We start from the raw sequence: 18658 nt of genomic DNA on the forward strand, positions 1-18658 counted from the left end.
CACACCTGATACCATACAAGGAGTTCTGTAAATCCAAAGGTTGATTTACAGAAATGTAAGGCTGAAGCGCAGGCTTCATTCCTTTCATTTTATCCCTCAGCATCCAAGCGCACTTAGTTCCCCTCCAGGGATAACACAAAATTCCCCTCTGGTGCCCATGAAGCTGCAGCCCCTCCTGGGCTCATCCCTGCCCCAGCTCTGGGGTCCTGAGCATGGGGAGCACCTGGAGCTGTTGGAGGGAGTGCAGAGAAGGAGATTCCCCCAGAGATGCTGCAGGGGATGGAGCCCCACTGCTCTGAGGAAAGGCTGGGAGAGTTGGAATTGCTCAGCCAGGAGGAGAGAAGGCCCCAGGGAGGCCTCACTGCAGCCAAGCAGGATTTGGGGGGCCCTGGGGACACAGTGTTCAGCAGGGCCTGTGGCCAGAGGAGAAGGGGGCATGGATGGAAACTGGAGGAGCTCAATTTAGCTTTGATCTGAGGAAGATGTTTTTCTCCCATGAGGGTGGTGAGGCCCTGGAACAGGCTACGCAGAAAGGCTGTGAAGCCCCATCCATGGGAACATTCAAGGCCATGTTGGAAGTGGACCTAAGCAACCTGGACTGGTGGGAGGTTGATGAGGTTGGAGCGAGATGATCTTTAGAGACCCATCCAAGCCAAACCATTCAGGGATTCAATCATTTTACAACAAAAAGCACCCAATCTGGAGGGGCCCTGGAACTCTGTCGCTTCACAGCTCCCAGATTCAATGTATCACTGCCAGTGTTCCAGGAGGAACTTCCAGAATCTCTTGATGAGCACAAGGCAACCATTGCCCTTGTACCCAGCAGAGCCTTCAGTCTGCTTGGAGACCACCCTTCACTCTGGTTGCATCAGACTGTTCTCAGCTGCTCCTCGCTATTGGCATCAGTCCTGAACTTTTCATGCTGCCTGAATCTCAGCACTAATCCCAGCAAGATGTGCACTCCTCTCCTGGTGAAAGTACAGTGCCATTCCAGGGAGGGGGGCAGCCCCTGACTGCCCAGGCAGGCTGGAGCCCTGAATAGACATACAGGAATAACAGAGATGATGAACACAGTCCCTTCTGTATTTCAATATCTAAATTGTTAGGTTCTTTTGTAAATATGTTTATTAGATTCCAGGTGTTCTATAGGTCCCCTATACTGTAAATACATTTCTAAGGTTGTTGTTTTTATAGATGTCCTTTAGTCTGTAAATACATTTGTTATGTTACTGTTTTAGATAGATCTTCTATATTATAAATATTTTTTATAGATTGCCATTGTTATAAGAATTCTTATATAGTACATGTTCCATAGTTTGTTGTTTTTTCTGCTCTTCTGTAAATACACTATCTGTCGGGAAGGATGAAAATTTGACAAGAAAGTCTCACAGATATGTATACTTGGCAGAAAGATCTTTTGAATGTAGAATATGAAGAAGGAATAGAAATGAAAGCAAGTTTTGATATAGAAGAAAAGAATTGCTCAGCCAGTCTTACTGGATAACTAAAGAGGCAAAAGGTATGTTAGTTAGAAGGGGTTTTTTTTTTGGCTTAGAGCAAAGATAAACCCACCTCAAAGAAGATGTTTTTACCAAGCAGAAAGATTCCACAGGCAAACAAGTCTTCCGATGTTGCAAGTAGAAAAATGGTCTCAGAATTTTCCACTGCAAGAAAACTGAAAAACAAATTCTAGCTTAAACTGTGACATACTAACTTTTAGTGATTGGAGAATAGTAACATGAATATGGTAATTATAGTAGTTATGATAGGCTGTAGGTAAAAGTTAAGGTATATATTTGTTCTTCTGTATTAAGATGTTCAGCAAAAAAAACAAATTCTAGCTTAAACTGTGACATACTAACTTTTAGTGATTGGAGAATAGTAACATGAATATGGTAATTATAGTAGTTATGATAGGCTGTAGGTAAAAGTTAAGGTATATATTTGTTCTTCTGTATTAAGATGTTCAGCAAAGAAAAGTATATAATGCATTGTAACCAAAATTATAGGGTCTTCAGGCTTGTTTGCAGCTGGAGCTGACAGCTGTAGGCGCAGGCTCTGTCACCTATGACCCTGGACTGCTGTAATGTCTCGGATACAATAAACTGCATTTTGAAGAGCCACCTGGAGTCACGCATGTCCCTCATTACGGCTCTTAAAATTGTCCTTGTTTGTCACAGCCCAGCTCTCTTTGCATTTGCTTTGGGCACAAGCAGCATTTGCAGAGTTGTGGTTTCCACTTGCTCTGGGTTCCTGGGGCTGGAGGTCCCTGGGGGTGCTGGCACAGCCCCCCCGGGGCTGGGGGTCCCTGTGCACAGGGGGTCCCACTGATGCCGCTCCCGGAACTGGGCACTGCTCGTGTTCCTGGACTGCTGCAGAGCGTGTCCCCAAGAGCAAAGCTGTCACCAGCAGAGAGGGGGCTCTGACAGCAGCGGCCCCTGCAGCGATGCCACCAAATCAGTTAGGGACCCTTCGGCCACCCTTCCTGCTGGAGCCACAGAGACTCCTGGGCCGAGCCGGCATCAGGCCACAGGGATACAAAATCCACATTCATGCTCTGAAGGCCATGACAGCCTTGAGAATTGCTGGAGCCAGGATGTGGGGAGCAGCTTTTACAGCTGCAGGGGCAAAGGCTTGGAGGAGCCCCTGCACTGCACTCATTCCTTGCTGACTCGGAGCTTTCCCAAGGCATTACTCCTACAGGACAGACCGTGGCATTTGCTGACCATGGTCCTTGATGAGGAGTCTCCTGTCCTTGTGGCTTGAGCCCTCGAGACCAGAGTGCAGGACTTGCTGTCCTGTAGCCTTGCCAAGACTTCACTCTTGCAGGTGCCTTCAAGGCACAACTGCAGCACTCACTGACTCGGACATTTTCCAAGCCATCTTCTCCTGCAAGTAGCCATGAATCTACACATTGACATAGAGCAGAGATCCACAAGCGTGCCCAAGCTGGCCTGGGGGAAGGAGGAGAAAGAAGGCCCTGGAACTACCCCAGCACAGCAGCCTAAAGAGGTGGAGCAGTTCCAGCCTCCACAGAAGGACAAGTGACAGAGCTGGGCTGCAGGCCTGGTGCTTGCAGCTTGGCCCCATCCCATCCCATCCCATCCCATCCCATCCCATCCCATCCCATCCCATCCCCTGGGGACATGCCCACAGACAGGACAGAAGAGGGTCCGGGCAGACACCCTGCAGTGGCTGTGCTCCATCCCCTGGGGCATCCCGGGGCTGTCCCTGCCTGGGGAGCTCAGGGCTGGGCTGTGTTCTCCGGCCTCTCCCGCAGCCCCTCAGCTCTGGCTGCGCTCGCTCTTTGCCAGATGCAGCCCTGGACCGGACACAAGAGCAGGAACCTGCCAGTGGCCTCTTCCACAGAACAGCGCAGGTACCTGCAGCCATCCCCACCTGGGCTGGGCCTGCTGTCACCGCTCAGCCCAGCACTGTGCTCGGAGCACTCCATGGAACATCCCTTCTGCTACACCTGGTTTGCAAATTCTTGAAGAAGATTCAGGAGGAAGAGACCAGCATCATAGGCACTGTGGTCAGAGCATACTCTCCCATCTTCAAAACCAAGACCAGTGCTGCCCTGCTGGATATGCTCATGGAGGAGGGTCCTTCCAGTCTAAAACAAGTAAGCAGCCTGTGGCCTGGCTTCGATCCTCCTAGCAATTGCTTGGCCTCCCAAGCTACGCCTGCTGCTCACTGGAAGCCTTTGAGGCCATGGCAGTGTAGTGGCAAGGGAAGCACTTCCCTGGGGCAGCTGGGTACATTACTTCCTCTGGCAGCTTTCCGAGTCTCCCCGTGCCTTCTCCAGGTGCCTGCCATGGTGAGGTACATCTACCAGTGGCTCATGGACAATGAGTTTCCTGAGTACAATTTGTACAGGCCCCTTCTGGATCTGACAGAGGCACAGCCCACTGACGTGGTGATGGCCCGGCCCATCACCCTGTACAGCCTGTCCCAGGTGGCTGACAGACAGAGAATTCCAGGGCTCTCTGGCTCCTCCCTTTGCTAGCCCTGGCACATCAGCCCCCCAGCATGCTGCCATGCTCCCTCTCTGCTCCTCAGGGGCCTGTCCCCACAGGGCTGGGCTGCCTGCGTGCTGCCAGTGAGGGGCAGTGGGCAGAGGTAGGGCTGGCAACCAGCTCAGGTCCCCACTGCAGCCCAGGCCACAGTGCTATGTCCCAGATCCCCCTGAGACAGAGCTCTGACCCCACAGAGCTGTAACCACCATGTGGAAGAGCATTGTTGCATCCCAAGACATAAAAAGGGATGCTGAAGTAAAGATGCCCTGGAAAGAGACACCCCTTTAAGTTAGAGTGACCCAAGATGTTCTCCCACAGTTCCTTGTTAATGATCAAAGTTATGTCATCCCTTTTCCCCACCCCAGTTCTAGAAGGTTCCTCGCTCCTGCTTTCCCCATTGGTCCCCCTTCCCTACAGCTCCTCCCTTGGATCCCAGCTGTTTGTTGCCCTTTAGTCCTGCCTTTGTACTGCCCCTATCCCCTTTACCCATTGGCCCTCCGACCTGATGCTCTGCCTTCCTTGTCTCATACATAACCCTGGACTTTCCTTTGTTCTTGGTTCTTTGACCCTGGTTTCCTTCAGTGGGTGTTAACACCACTGGAATACCATATGTAGAACCCCTCCTGCTCGTCTTTCTCCGTTGACCATTGAGTAGCATCATGTGACGTGAGTGTCTGCTGCGTGCTGAGCTATCCCTTCCTTAGAGAGATGCTCTTGGGAAGGCAGTGGTCTTGGCAGCTCCTGCCGTGCCACTGCAGCTGGCACCTGAACAGGGACCTTTTTAAAGTCACCCTGAGAGCGTCTCCAGTGGACTTTTGTCCCTGGACACAAATCGCCTTGGAGATCCAGCTCCCAGAAGAGATCACCTCGATTTACTGAGGTGTTCTCCAAAGGGCCAGCCAGCAACCCTCCATGGTGCACTTTGTGGATTCACTGCAGAGGACTGGCTGGTGTCAGCAGACCCCCATGAGACCTTTTCTTTTGACTTGTTGGTTTGGTGAGTGTTAAGGGCACTAGGGGAGGGTGCCTCCACAAGTCATTTTCACTTTTTCATTTTCCTTTGTTTCATGGGTGGAAAATTTTAGTTTAACCACAAGGAGAACTAAATTATCCATTGGGTAGCGGGAGGTTTATGCCCAAGTTAAGGGGACCCTTGTAGCGGGAGATGTTAAGTTTTCTAAGGAGGATTTAAAGTCTTTCATTCACTTTTTATTTAAACACTTTCTGGGGATTACCTGGGCAGATATTGTTTCGATTAAGTTTTGGGACAAGGTGGAGAAATGTGAGGAAAAGGGGGAGACAAAAGAGGTCCATGAACCAGACTTGATAAAAGAAAAGGAAGTGAAAGGGATAATCAAGAAGGAAGTGGGGCTCAAGATTTTAGGTGGGAAAAATCTGTTTTTAGACCTAGTTGAAAAGATAGGTCATGAATTTAATATAACTAACTGTAGGATTTGTGGAGACACTAGAACAGCCAAAATCTGGCCGTGGGAAGGAATTGCACTGAGTCCAAAAGAGATCCTAAAACTAATGAAGAATGAGAAACTAAAGGTCATCACCTGAGCAAGATAGACGGAATGATGAAGTGTGGAGTTTAAAGTCTGAAGTAGTAGGTGAAGAATGTCTATGGAGGAAGGGATCTTCTGAATTCATTTCATATGTGGGTGAGTTATCCTGTAAATGATACCTAGTTACCAACGACACCCACCAATGGTGGATTCCCGGGGCTCCTCACCTATATTGGTCCAAGAGACAAAAACAGGGGTGTTCTTGTATTCAAAGGGAGAAGTTACATGAATCTATTACCAAAGATCCCAACCCTTTCCATGATGAGCCTGAAATGTATAAATTTTGGAAAAAAAATGGAGTCACTTCTGTGGAGCATCATAAATTTTGGAGAGCCCCAAAAGAGTTATTTTGGCTTTGTGGTAAAGCGGCATACGTAATGTTACCTAAAGTTTGGACAGGAAGTTGTACACTAGGAATTATAAAACCTTCTTTCTTTCTACTCTTGAGAGATGAAAGTCAGCACCTAGGAGTCCCCTTGTATGATGAATTAAAGCGTAAAAAAGATACTTAATTGGTGGATCTCAAAAGTGGGGGGAAGAAGAGGAAGGATTATTCTTTCTCCCAGAAAGAATAATTGAGACATATGGCCCTGCCACTTGGGCCCAAGATGGATTGTGGGGGTACTGAACCCCTCTTTATATGTTAAATAGAATTATTAGATTACAAGCAGCGTTAGAAATTATAACCAATGAAACAGCCGTAATCTTAGATCTGATTTCCGCCCCAAACCACCAAATGAGAACAGCTATTTACCAAAATCGATTAGCTTTAGATTACTTATTGGCAGAGGAAGGAGGAGACTGTGGGAAATTTAACTCATCAGAGTGCTGTATTGAAATTGATGACCATGGGGATCTTATTAAGAACATTACAACCAGAATTAGAAAATTAGCACATGTCCCTGTCCAAAGGTGGGCCCCTCTGATATAAAACTGAATTGGTGGGACAACCTTTTAGGGGGAGAGTGGTGGAAGAACGTTTTACTGATTGCAGGAGGTGCCTTAATAAGTATTATTCTACTCCTTTGTGTAATACACAATTTAATTTGGTTAATAACTAACATTGTGCAGAATTCCCTAGAGAGCTTAAGTAAAGAGAAGGTTGAGAAAATCATGATAGTGCAAGAAAGTAAACCAGAGGAGAACTCCGAAACTGCCAAGAAGAACCTATGAAAAGTACCAGAAATTAAGAAAACTTTACCAGATCTATGAAACTCCTGTTTAAATAAAAGGTTTGATGCAGGTTAAAGCCTGATCAAAGATTTAGAGGGGGGAATTGTTATAAATAAATTTGTTTTAGCAGGTGGGGTTAATAATAGTTAATCGTTTCAATGAGTTGTAATGAATTGCTAATTAATATAATGAATTGTTGTAATTAATGCAGTAAGTTACAAAGCTAAATGTATTGTCAGTCAAGTGTGCGTGCATAGCTGTCAATCAAGGAAAAGGGGGGTCAGAAAAGGTGTAAAGGCAAGAATCTTCTAGACGGGTTACATCATGGAGTGATGTCAGCAACTCAACCTGTGACTGGGGGACTAACCAGCCAATAGTGCCTCAGAATTCCAAGATGATTGGCCAAGAATGCACTGTCTAATGGACCAACCAGCTATCAGGAGGTGGATCAATCAACAAGTGGATCAAAAGTGCACCAATCTTGCACCCATAAGAGACTTTAAAAACCCCTGGTCTTTCTGCAGAACTGTTATCCAAAGAAACACCCTGTGTAGCTCACAGTTGCTTGTATCTCTGACTTGCCGCTGAGGCCCTGGGCTTATCCTGTGGCCTCGTCTTCAGTTGTCTTTGTTTTTAATAAACAGGCCCAAGCCTTTTAAAATGTCTTGGTTCCAAATCACCTGTTTTAAACACCAGGACCAGCAAGAAGCTGGGATGGGGGGAGAGCTAGGGAGGGCCTCTCCAAGAGACCCTGGAATGCTGGGCTATGGACCCTGGTAACCGTCACAAAGGCCATGGAATGTTGGGGGCTGGACCCTGGCAACAATCAACAGCTCCTGGCTATTGGGGTTTGCACCCTGGAACTGTCAACAGCTCATGAACTTTGGGGCTTGGACCTTGCAAAGGCCAAGGGCACTTTGATCGTGTGCTATTGACCCTGCAAAGGCCAAGGGCTTTGGATATTGGTGTTTACACCCTGCAAAGGCCAAGAACCTTTGGATATTGGTGTTTACACCCTGCAAAGGCCAAGGGCCTTTGGATATTGGTGTTTACACCCTGCAAAGGCCAAGGGCCTTTGGATATTGGTGTTTACACCCTGCAAAGGCCAAGAACCTTTGGATATTGGTGTTTACACCCTGCAAAGGCCAAGGGCCTTTGGATATTGGGGTTTACACCCTGCAAAGGCCAAGGGCCTTTGGATATTGGTGTTTACACCCTGCAAAGGCCAAGGGCCTTTGGATATTGGTGTTTACACCCTGCAAAGGCCAAGGGCCTTTGGATATTGGGGTTTACACCCTGCAAAGGCCAAGGGCCTTTGGATATTGGTGTTTACACCCTGCAAAGGCCAAGGGCATTTGGGAACTGAGGTTTAGACCCTGCAAAGGCCAAGGGCCTTTAGACTCTGGGGTTTAGACCCTGCAAAGGCCAAGGGCCTTTAGACTCTGGGGTTTAGACCCTGCAAAGGCCAAGGGCTTTGGTCACTGGGGTTTAGACCCTGCTAAGGCCAAGGGCCTTTGGTCATTGCTGTTTACTCTCTGCTTGTGCCGAGGGACGGATGGAGACCTGGCGGGTGAGTGAGAAAGCCGCTGCTCTCCTTGTGCCAAGCCCAGCAGGGACCTGGGAGGGCCTGAGCTGGGCCTTGGGGAACATTTCCCTTTGGGAATAGCAAGGGATTAACAGTGGCTGTTCCAGAGCTGGCAGCAGCTTTGGTGCTCGCCGTGGGGACAGGTGTGGGAGGGAATGTGCGGCTCCTGGCCATCCCAGAGCACTGCCACATCTCCTCCTCCGTCCTTGTCCCACTGGAGGCTGTGGGCACAAACAAGGGAGCAGCTTTTCATTGCCTTCCCCTCACCCAAATTACAGCACAGCTCAGTGCTTCCCACAGTCCAGAATGGGTTTCTCCCAGATGTCTCTGAAATGGTCCCCAGGGGCCCAGAGGAGGTCACAATGATAATAGGAAGATGCTCCAAGGGCTGGAGCACCTGTGCCAAGGGAAAAGGATGCAAGAGTTGGGGTTGTCCAGCCTGGAGAAGGTTCTGGGGTGACCTTAGAGTCCCTTCCAATGCATGAAAGGGCTGCAAGAGAGCTGGAGATGGACTTAAGCCAGAGGCCTGCAGGGAGAGGACGAAGGACAATGGCTTCCTACCAAGACAGGGCAGGGATGGATGGGATATTGGGAGGGAATTCTGCCCTCTGAGGGTGCTGAGGCCCTGGCACAGGTTGCCTAGAGAAGCTGTGGCTGCCCCTGGGAGTGTTCAAGGGCAGACTGGATGGGGCTCTGGCAACTCCCCTTCTGGTGTTCTTAGAAGTGATGAGACACCTTCCAGCATGTTCATTTGTGCTGCTGTTTCTGGCAGAAGACAGGCACACTGCTGTGCACACCTGGCTCAAGACGGCACATGCATTTATTAGCCAGGGATATGTCTGTTCATCAGCAAAGTGTTGCATGCTTCTGCAAAATTGTTGCTTTGGGCAGCCACAGAGCCTCTAAAACAGGGAACGGAGCTGGGGAAGGGTCTGGAGCACAGGTGTGACCAGAAGCAGCTGAGGGAGCTGTGGGAGCTCAGCCTGGAGAAAAGGAAGCTCAGGGGGCACCTTCTTGCTCCCTATAGCTCTCTGTGACAGGAAGCTGCAGCCAGGTGAGGGTCAGGCTCTGCTCCCAGGGAACAAGGGCCAGGACCAGAGGAAACAGCCCCAAGCTGTGCCAGAGGAGGTTTGGATTGGGTGTTACAGGATAGCTGCAAGAGAAGGCTTTGTTTCTCATGGTCCCTGTCAGACAATCTCAGTTCTGGGGAATGTGATAAGTTTGGCAAATGCACAGCAGACGTTTTGCTTTGGCCACATCAGCCAGACGTCCATCAGTCACGAAATGTCTGCTCAGCACAAGAGCCATTTCCCTGTGAGGCGTCCTCTCCTTGCAGAGGGTTGCTATGAATATGTGAGGAAAAGACACTTTGATGTGAGTTTTGTTCTTGAAGGGGGAAATCCTGTATATTTTCCCTTGATTCAGCAAGCAAATTTGTTTTCCCAAACCTTCCTGAAAATGTCCAGCAAAGAAATAGATCCAGAGAGAAATTTTGTTTGCCAAGTGGCAGCTGTGGAAGATGCAGTGTTTTTGGGTGACAACACAGAGTTTGGAGTAGGGATGTTTGTTGGGAAGGAGCTGTCTGGTCCCAGGCAAGCCAGCAGGGCCTGACACAGTAACAGTGTCAGACGCTTCCAAGGTAACAGTGCCAGAGGCTTTTGGCAGCCCAGGCTATCAGAGCTGCATAGGGCAGATGCTGTGAAACTTTGAGCCAGAGCACAGGTGCTCCTTGTCCTCTGTCTGTGACTCTTCATCAGGAGGGGGCATCTCTGCAGAGGAAGTTGGAGAACCTGGAGAAGGAAAGGATGGATGTGCTGGTGAGATTGGCAGATGCCACAAAGGGCCATTTCCTAGCTGTGTTTGCACATTCTGTTAATAGTTCTAAGGAGCACCTTTTTCCAGTTAAACTTTTCCAATTGCATTCTTCTGAATAAGGAGGAGATGATGTTGTAGTCATGCCAAAGCCCATTAATGCTGAGGCTGCTGATTTTCCTCCATGCTGGGCTTCTGTGCCCTAGATGCTTTTTTCTCAATATCCACACTGTCTCTATTGACATTGCATGGTTTGGGGAATTCCTTGTGTCCAAACCCATGTTCATATTTCTAAATATCTGGAAGGGGAGGCGAGAGGAGTAAGTTTGCTGTTAATAGAAAGGTGTTTGGCCTTGGCCATCTGAGAGCAGCCAGTGGGGAGAGAGGAGAGGAAAGCCAAGTGCTGATCCACACCAGGACGTGTTGCCTGCAAGGGGAGAACTCCTCCTGAGTGGCAGCAGAGAATGACAGACTGATCTGGCCATTGCTGCTCCAGGAGAGGGCAGTGGGGCTCTCGGGGATGGAGCCGTGGAAGCTCTACACAGGAGAGCTGGAAAACCACTGCTGTCAGCCCAACCCCAGGGAAGGAAATGCTGGGGGTGTTTGCTCTTCCTTTCCTCCCTGGTGGAGAGCACATCCTCGTGGCATTGCCTAAATCCTGCTTAGCATGGACTTGAAATCCTGGCTGCAGTTCTGGCAGCTCCTCCCCAAAGGAGCACTGGAGTGGAGCTGCAAGAGGTCGGGGAAGGGCAGAAAGGAAGCTGGGACAGGCTGAGTGAGCTGGGAAAGAGCAGCATCAAGGGGAGAGCCAGCAAAGGTCTGCAGCATCCCGAGGGGCAGAGAGAGAGGGGCAGCCTGTGCCTGCCTCTGCAGCAAGAGTCCAGGTCTGGTCTGAAAAGTAAACCAAGAGAGGGAATGAGTGACCCTTTTTCTCTCTTTTTTGGCAGCATGAACGGGAATTGAACCAGCAGCACATGAGAGATCTGGAAAAGAAGAATGAAATGCATGCACCTGAGATGCGAAATCATAAGGAAAATACTCAAGAATTGGAAGTGGAAAGGGAAGGCGTGCAGGAAGAGTTGGAGCATGGGGCTGCTTCTTTGAAGAAATGGAGAGAGAACACTCAAGTACTGAGAGCTGCACTGATCAAGAGTGAAATTGCCAAAGGGTCTCTGCAGAAACACTTGTACATCCTGAAGGGCAAGTCTGGTATCCAGGCAGGCACTGGCATTGACCTTCAGTCCATTCCAGTGTCCCTGAATCATTCCAGTGCTGTTTCCCATGAAGAGGTGGGTCTCTATCCCTGTCAGTCCAGGCCTGCTTGGGTAAAGCAGCCCGGGCTGCAGCAGGCAGCCTTGTCTGTCTGCCTGGCTCCAGCCAGACACCATTGACTGCCAGATTGTTTCCTGGCTCGCCCAGAATGACTGATCCAGCTCTGGAGCTTGCTGTTCAAATCAGCTCCAGGCCAGAAGCTGGGCATGGGGAGCTGCTTTTCCTGTGCCCATGCAAGACGTGGGGGTTTGGATTTGGTGTGGGAAGTAATGGAGCAGGTGAGCAGAGTGATGGACTAAACTGGACCAATGGCTGAAAATCAGCTGCACTCCTGGTGCTTAGAGTAAATGGTATTGGCAGTTGTGGAAGATGCAGTGCTTTTGGGTGACAACACAGAGTTTGGAGTAGGGATGTTTGTTGGGAAGGAGCTGTCTGGTCCCAGGCAAGCCAGCAGGGCCTGACACAGCACTTCCAAGGTAACAGTGCCAGAGGCTTTTGGCAGCCCAGGCTATCAGAGCTGCATAGGGCAGATGCTGTGAAACTTTGAGCCAGAGCACAGGTGCTCCTTGTCCTCTGGCTGCCTGCGAGGTGCCACTGGCTGGCTCTGCACAGGGCTCCTGAGGAAGGGCTCGAGCTGTACCTTGTCCCATTTCCAGGTTTCCCAGGAGCAAGATTCATCGAGCTACTTTCTGGAGCAGCTGAGCCAGGAACCCTCTGGCCAAGGGCACGCACTGGCCCAGGTGTGCCGAGAGGAGGAGCTGCTGGGCCAGAAGGCTGACCTTGAGGGCCGACTGGCAGCCACTGAGTGGCTCCGACAAGACCTTTCCAGGCAGCTGGCAGAGACCAGGTAAAGGCAGGGAGCAGAGCCTTTTCAGATATTTTTACATTCCATGGACAGAATATGGAAGAGTCTCAAGAACAAAAATATGCCACAATGTGAAGGTTATTTTTCTGACACCTAAAGCCAGCAAAGCTCTCGTGAGCCTTGAGCTCCTGTTTGTACCGCCAGGCACATTCCTGTGGGAAGTCCAAAGCAATCCACCCAGCCCTGAACTGAGTAGTAGTTAAACCATGCAGATGCTGAGTGAAACCTCAAGTTTCTCTTGGCTTTGGTTCCTTGTTCTGAGCATTGAACATCCCTCATTCCTTACCAAGTAGCTTGACATGATCCTGATCTTCAGAACTGAAGCGTCATCTTCAGCATTCCAAGCTCTTACCTTGTCACGTTGGGAGCAGCACACAGCCATTCAGGGGGAAGCCAGAGGCTCCTGCTGAAAATCTTGAGGGCTTTCTGCTTCCAAGCACACTCTTGAGAAGTGTGGGATGGGCCCTATAGCTGGTTAGAGAGCAGCAGGGAAAGCTCTTTGGAGTTCTTAACAGCCTCTGGGGATTCTTGCTGATTGTTGATGGGCACCCAGCTGCCAAACCTGCCAAGCTCCTATTGGATGGTCCCTCTCACTCTGTAAAGAAGGACAAGTCCCTTGGGCTACTGCCTGCTTGGCCAGCAACACTAAAATAAAGGTGGCAAGTCTACTCCATGACCTTGCAAGAGTTTAAACTGCAGTCTCTGCATTCAGGTAATTGTTGTTCAGTCAAGAGGGTGTTCTGAATTTTTACAAGTGCTGCCATGACCATGAGATTTTACTGTGTCATGCAAAGTAGTTCTGAAGTCTCATAAATACAGGGTGTCTGGAAGATGATGTACCTTTATGTCCATTTTCAAGAGCATTAAAAAGTTAGCGGTCAGCCAGGACAAGTGTCCCCCTGCAGAGCAGCTTGGAAGTGCTGATGAGAGAAGGGCTGTGAGCAGGGCCTGGGCTTTTGCTCGTCGCTCCAGCCTGTTTGGACACAGCTACCCAGTGTCATAGGTCAGGATCAACAACTGAAGGTTTGGCTGTTGAGGCCAAGTTGGGCTGGGCTGTCTGTGCTATGCCAGGCCATACAGAAGGCCTGGGCAGTCCCTCAGAGGGCCCTGCTCTGCTATTGAAATGGCACAAATGTGCCTTCTCTGGGTGAGTTTCCCCATTTCCCGTACTCAGGTGTGGGGATCTTGAGCCACGTCGTCCTGGAATAACCAACTGGCTGTGGGTGTCTGGAGCAAGCAACTCATGTCTCTCCATATGTGCAACTTGTAGGTCAGTAAAGGAGAGCCTGGAATCCAGGCTGTTTGCTGCTCAGCAACAGATATCTCAGCTGCAGATCTCCAGGAACCATCTGGAGGTAGAGCTGCAAGCTGAGCTGCAGGAAGCTCGCAGTGAAGTCCAGGCAGCGCAGAGGAGGCACAAGGAGGAGCTACAAGGCCTCAAAGAGGAAATGAATCTGCTCCTTGAGCAGAGGGAGGCTCTACAAAAGCAGGTGAGTGAAACAGCAGTGGCACTGCAGCCATGCAGCGAGGGGTCTGTGGCCTTCTTGCTTTTCCATGGCAGAGCAGCAGCTGATGGGGTGATCCCTGGGGCTGTCTCGGGCTCTGGGGGCTCCATGGCAGCTCTGCTCTGAAGGACACCCAGTGCTCTGCTGAATCTCAGCTGCTGCTCTGGACAGCTGGGCTAGTCCTCTGGGCTGTTGGCCAGCAACCATCAGCATGGATTCCTGCTGGCCTCTCCTTGCTAGCCTTGGTTTGGGAGGTGCTTTTTCAGGTGCCCTTGGTGGTGGGCCACTTAGAGACTGAAACAAGTGGTCCATATCCAGTGTGAATCTGGAGCTCTCAGTACACGGAGAAATGGAAAGTTGTCCTTTGCCTTTCCTCAAAAGTTGTCCTTTGCCTCACAGCCTGTGCTGTGGCTGACAGTGACAAGCTGTGGCTGTAGCCTCTGACTGCTTTGTTCTCTTTGACTGGAGGTGGGAGAGTTGACATCTCAGCTGGCAGCCTGCCGAGAGTCCCAGGAAATTACTGTCCAGAGAGCCCAGCAATATGTGAGGGAGGCCCAGGAAGAGTCCAGGCAGAAGCTGCTGGAGGTTGAGCATGTCCAGAAGATGCTGAAGGAGGCAGAACATCAGAAAAAGCAGCTGCAAGTACATCTGGAGTACTTGGAGAGGGAATGGAGTCAATGGGAAGAAGTGGCACAGCAAAATTCAGAATTGCAGGCTACCGTGAATGCCCTAGAGAAGGAAAAAGCCAGGTAAATGAAGGCCTGTGGGACTCTGCATTGTGGTGAATGGATTCCCTCTTTGCCATCTCTGCACCTGCCAGGGGCTCTGGCAGCATTTCCTAAGTGGCAGATTCTGAACTCTCTGTGCAGACACTTCTCCTTGTCTGGATGTTGTCTTTCATTCTCTTTTCTTTTAAGCCATCAGATAGAGTTTTTCTGAAGGTAAAGGCTTTTGGAGTAGCCCTTTCCCTCTAGGGGGTATTGTGTTGTTAGGTGGGTGTGTTGACACTGCCCAAGCTGCATTGTAAGGAGTGGATACATCCATCAGCTCCACCTTGGCTCCTGTAACTTGAAGCCTTTGGGATGTGGATCAGCCTGGCTTCTGATGCTGTCTCTGGGCAGAACCATCTTAAGGCCCTGATTGCTGATCTAGGCCAGATTGCCCTCGGAGGCAGCCCAGAAACAAGAATGGCTCTGTTGCATCGTTCCTCATAAAATGTGCCCCGGTGACTGGAGGGGGTCAAGCAGGCTCCCTGCCACCCTGCACAGTCACAGGCATTACTGACTGTGCAAAGAATGCAAGAAACAGGACCAAGGTATGGGGGGCTCCTCCAGCTGATCAAGTCCTGCCAGTCTTCAGTGCCACAGGGTTCTTCTTCCAAGAAGAAGGCAAAGGAAAGGCAGGGCACTCCTGCTTGCCTGGAGCCTTCTGCGTCTTCCATCAGGTTTTGCTCCAAGCCTCTGTTGCCACTTGGGCCTGTGTTTCTCCAGCTGAAAGGAGGATGGGTGCTGGTAAACCTTAGGGAACTCACCTGAGATCCCCTGGCTGTAGGGTGCTGCTCCTCCTACCTGGACATACAAGATGGGGGAAGGAAATGTCTCTTCCATGTTGACCAAACCTCCCTCCCTTGGAGCTTGGTTAGTCAGAAGGAAATTGTTCCTCTCCTCTAATGTCTTCATTGCAAGACTGTTAGGTTTGTATTCACATTCCCATCTCAAAAAGAAGGTAGGGCGTGTAGGCAGGAACTCCCTGTTTTTTCAGGACCAAAAGCAGAGTAGGCACATGCTGGGCTGTGACTGCAGGGGGAACAAACAGGCAAGTTGTTTAGACAAACCTCATCAGACAGAGGAGTTTTTCCCTGAGGTGCTGCAAGTCCTAAGAGTTTATAAAATCTGATACCATATAGCAATGAGTTGCATACTTCCCTTCTAGGCTGATTGTGTCTCTGGAGGAGAAGAACCAGTGCCTCAGAATGCTGGAAGAGAAGAACCTGGCACTGAACAATCAGGTGTCTCAGTGTCAATCTGCTCTTCAGCAGGCCGAACAGCTCTCTTCAAACCGTGCTGGACAACTGTGGGAGCTCAACACCCAGGTAAGCTGTGCAGTGGCATCCTCTTCTCCAGGGACACACAACAGCACCTTTGGCTTGGAGGCCCCAACCTCTTTCCCCTCCCAGCAGCATGCACAGCTGCCGTGTTCTGCCTGAGGCTGCTGCTGCACGCTGAGGCCAAGGCTGGATCTGCTGTCTGCTGCCGAAGTTTCCCCCCATTCTCTCCCGGGTCCCAGCAGGAAATCTGGGAGGGGAGCAGCAGCAGACTCCTCTGGAGCTTCTCTGTCCCTCAGTTAGCAGTGTTGTCCCAGACAGAGTTGGTGCCTGTGCTGGGCACTGAGCAATGTGGGGACACAGAGGTGGCTATGGCAGGCTGGGCAGGGCACTTCCAGCGCAGCCATCTCAGCTGCTGTTCAGAGCTGCAGCCTCAAGGGTGCCCATTGCCTCCCTTTCCCTCTTTTCTCTACATTTGTCTCCATTGGAATCCCTGCTTCTGTTCCTTTTGGTTTTGGCATGGTTTTTGCCTGAAGTAATTTCTTCTTTGTTGCTCTCCCTACGGCCCACTCTGTGGCCTCAGGAGCAGCCCTGTCCCTGAGGCTCTGTGCATCCATCTTCCAGATCTGGGCCCTGCAGGACACAGTGCTGCAGATGGAGGCTTCCCAGGCAACTCGAGAGAAGCAGCTGCTGCAGGAACTGCAGGAGTCTCGAGCAGGAGAATGTGCTTTGAGGGATGCTGTGGACATGCTGGCAGCTGAGGTGTCTGAGCTGCGTGTGAGGCTCCAGAGCTCTGACTGTCGACGTTGAGGCAGGACGGGAACAAAAGGACTCCAATTCAGAAGACAAGAAGAGAACTAAACTCAACTGATTTATTTCATACTCTTTTCTCTTCATACTGTTCTCTTTTTATAGAGAACATCGTGCAGACCAATTTCATTGTCTTAAAGTAAAAACATCTGACACCATTGGTGCTCTGTGAAACTCTTTCCCAGGCCCAGCCTGGTAGAAACCTCTCATTTTCTCTCTGACTGAACTGAGACTATCAATAGATGACAAAGCTCTTGCCTTGGCCATACAGTGTAAGGCCGTGTATGGATATTCTCAGTTCAGTCAGAGAGAAAAAGAGAGAGATTCTACCAGGCTAAGCCTGGGAGAGAACTGGAAAGGAATGTAAATAATTCACTATTTCTCTTGTTGTTCACATTGTTTATAGATATGTTCTGCTACCGTGTGTCATTCTCTGCGCACCAATAGTGTGAGATGTTTTTACTTTAAGACCAATAAAATTAGTCTGCACGATGCCCTCTATAAAAGAGCAATGTATTTGAAATAAATGAGTAGGAATTCTCTTCTCGCCTTCTGACTTGGAGTCTTTTCTTCCCGTCCTGCCTCAACGACATCTGGTGACACCTGTCATGAACTGCACCCTACCCTGAAGGAACAGGGTGTGTTGGACTCTTACTGCAGCCTCGGCTGAAGATCCGAGCCCCGGCGTCTTGCGGGGGAGCGCCACGCCAGCAGCTTGGAGGCTCTGGCTGGACACCGTTGCCTTCTTGAGAGAGGTAACGCTGAAACCGCATGCCTTCTGGAGAAGGCTTCCTCCTGTCTGGACCGTGGGTCGGCTCTTAGAAGCCGAGAACTGAGCGGGACGGGTTTTCCCTGAAGTAGTGGACTGTCTGTCTCTTGAAGTGGATGTTTGCTAAGCGAGGGTTTACTTAGAACATGGGGAACCAGCTTTCTGCAGCTGAACGGCTGGTTTTGACCGCCTGGCAGGGGTATATCCCTCAGCTGGGGGTTCCGGTCTCTGAGGCCGAGCTCGTTCTCCTCTTGGGTTGGGCTCGGGACCATGGATTTTCTGCGGACCTTGGACGCGCCTTTCATGGTAGAATCTGGCGCGATTTGGGATGCTGCCTCATGAAGCAGTTGAACAAGGGGGACACAATACCGCCCGAACTGCTCACAATCTGAGCGGGCATCTACATAGCCCTGCGAGGCGAGTCCCCGAGAGGCAGCGGTTCCGACCGGGACATTTCGGGATTCCGGACGCTGACCGCGCCGCAGCCCGCGCCGCGACCGGCTGCGCAGGAGCACCCTGCCCTGAGCGTGGTGCCGGTGACACCATCCGCCTTCCAGGCGGCAGCCGGGGTGCCTTTGCCGCAACTATCAGCTTCGGCACACCCGGCATTGCAGGGACTGCACGGGGCGGCCCCGGACCGGCGGCTGCCGCCGCAGCCCGCGGCTCCGCAGTCCCCCCTTTCCGGACTGCATTCGCGGGGGGAGCGGCGCAGCCCGCAGTCCATGGCGCAGTGGGGACTGGAGCCCCCCCGACTCCTTCGCTGATGGAGCCTGAGCAGATGTACCGATCCTACCCTCTTGTACTGCTGGGACCCGCAATGGAGCCTCTGATCCATCCCCTGGCACGCTCCCCACCGCCCGCGGGGGCTCCGGCTCTGCCGACGGCGGGGTTCGCCGCTCCGCCCACCGTTCCAGCGGCAGCGGCAGCAGCAGCCTTGCCTCTCGCTCCACCCTCCGCTCCGCTCGGAGCGAGCCACCGGGGCCAAGAGAAGCCGCCGCGCCACCGCGGTCGCCAGCGCTATTTCCGAGAGAAGTGCCGCCGCCGCGGCCCCCCACCCGGGGACCAACAGCACCGCCGCCGCCGCCCCCGGGACCGGCAGAGTTGCCGCGGCCGCCGCCGCAGCCGCGCCGCCCGCTCCGCTTGGGCTGGCGCCGTGCCACGCGGCGGGGGAGGCTGCACCGCCCGCGCCGCTCGCCGAGGGGGGACAGCGCCCGCCGGGCACAGCGGCTCCCGCCG

At 51.4% G+C, this 18658-nt stretch overlaps 1 protein-coding gene and 1 long non-coding RNA gene across 2 annotated transcripts; one reads left to right on the forward strand and one right to left on the reverse strand.

Annotated features, from left to right (window-relative positions):
- Window positions 1-716: 716 nt before the first annotated feature.
- On the reverse strand, window positions 717-7502 carry LOC128815872 (uncharacterized). Its single transcript, XR_008439742.1, has 3 exons — window positions 7441-7502; window positions 1573-1675; window positions 717-1034 (listed from the first exon to the last, which is right to left on the reverse strand). It is a non-coding gene; the product is annotated as an uncharacterized LOC128815872 (long non-coding RNA).
- Window positions 7503-7720: 218 nt separating this feature from the next.
- On the forward strand, window positions 7721-17202 carry LOC128815962 (centrosome-associated protein CEP250-like). Its single transcript, XM_053993145.1, has 7 exons — window positions 7721-8330; window positions 11105-11446; window positions 12086-12276; window positions 13565-13784; window positions 14268-14548; window positions 15732-15891; window positions 16468-17202. Exons 1-7 carry the CDS (start codon window positions 8316-8318, stop codon window positions 16651-16653), a joined length of 1395 nt encoding a protein of 464 aa, XP_053849120.1. The 5' UTR covers window positions 7721-8315; the 3' UTR covers window positions 16654-17202.
- The last annotated feature ends 1456 nt before the right edge of the window (window positions 17203-18658 follow it).

Source organism: Vidua macroura, chromosome 17 (assembly GCF_024509145.1).
Source record: "Vidua macroura isolate BioBank_ID:100142 chromosome 17, ASM2450914v1, whole genome shotgun sequence".
Classification (NCBI taxonomy): Eukaryota; Metazoa; Chordata; class Aves; order Passeriformes; family Viduidae; genus Vidua; species Vidua macroura.

Coding starts and splice junctions, on each gene's coding strand:
- LOC128815962 (XM_053993145.1), top strand. Junction 12,277..13,564: donor AGGCAGCTGGCAGAGACCAG/GTAAAGGCAGGG, acceptor TGCAACTTGTAG/GTCAGTAAAGGAGAGCCTGG. Junction 14,549..15,731: donor CTAGAGAAGGAAAAAGCCAG/GTAAATGAAGGC, acceptor CTTCCCTTCTAG/GCTGATTGTGTCTCTGGAGG.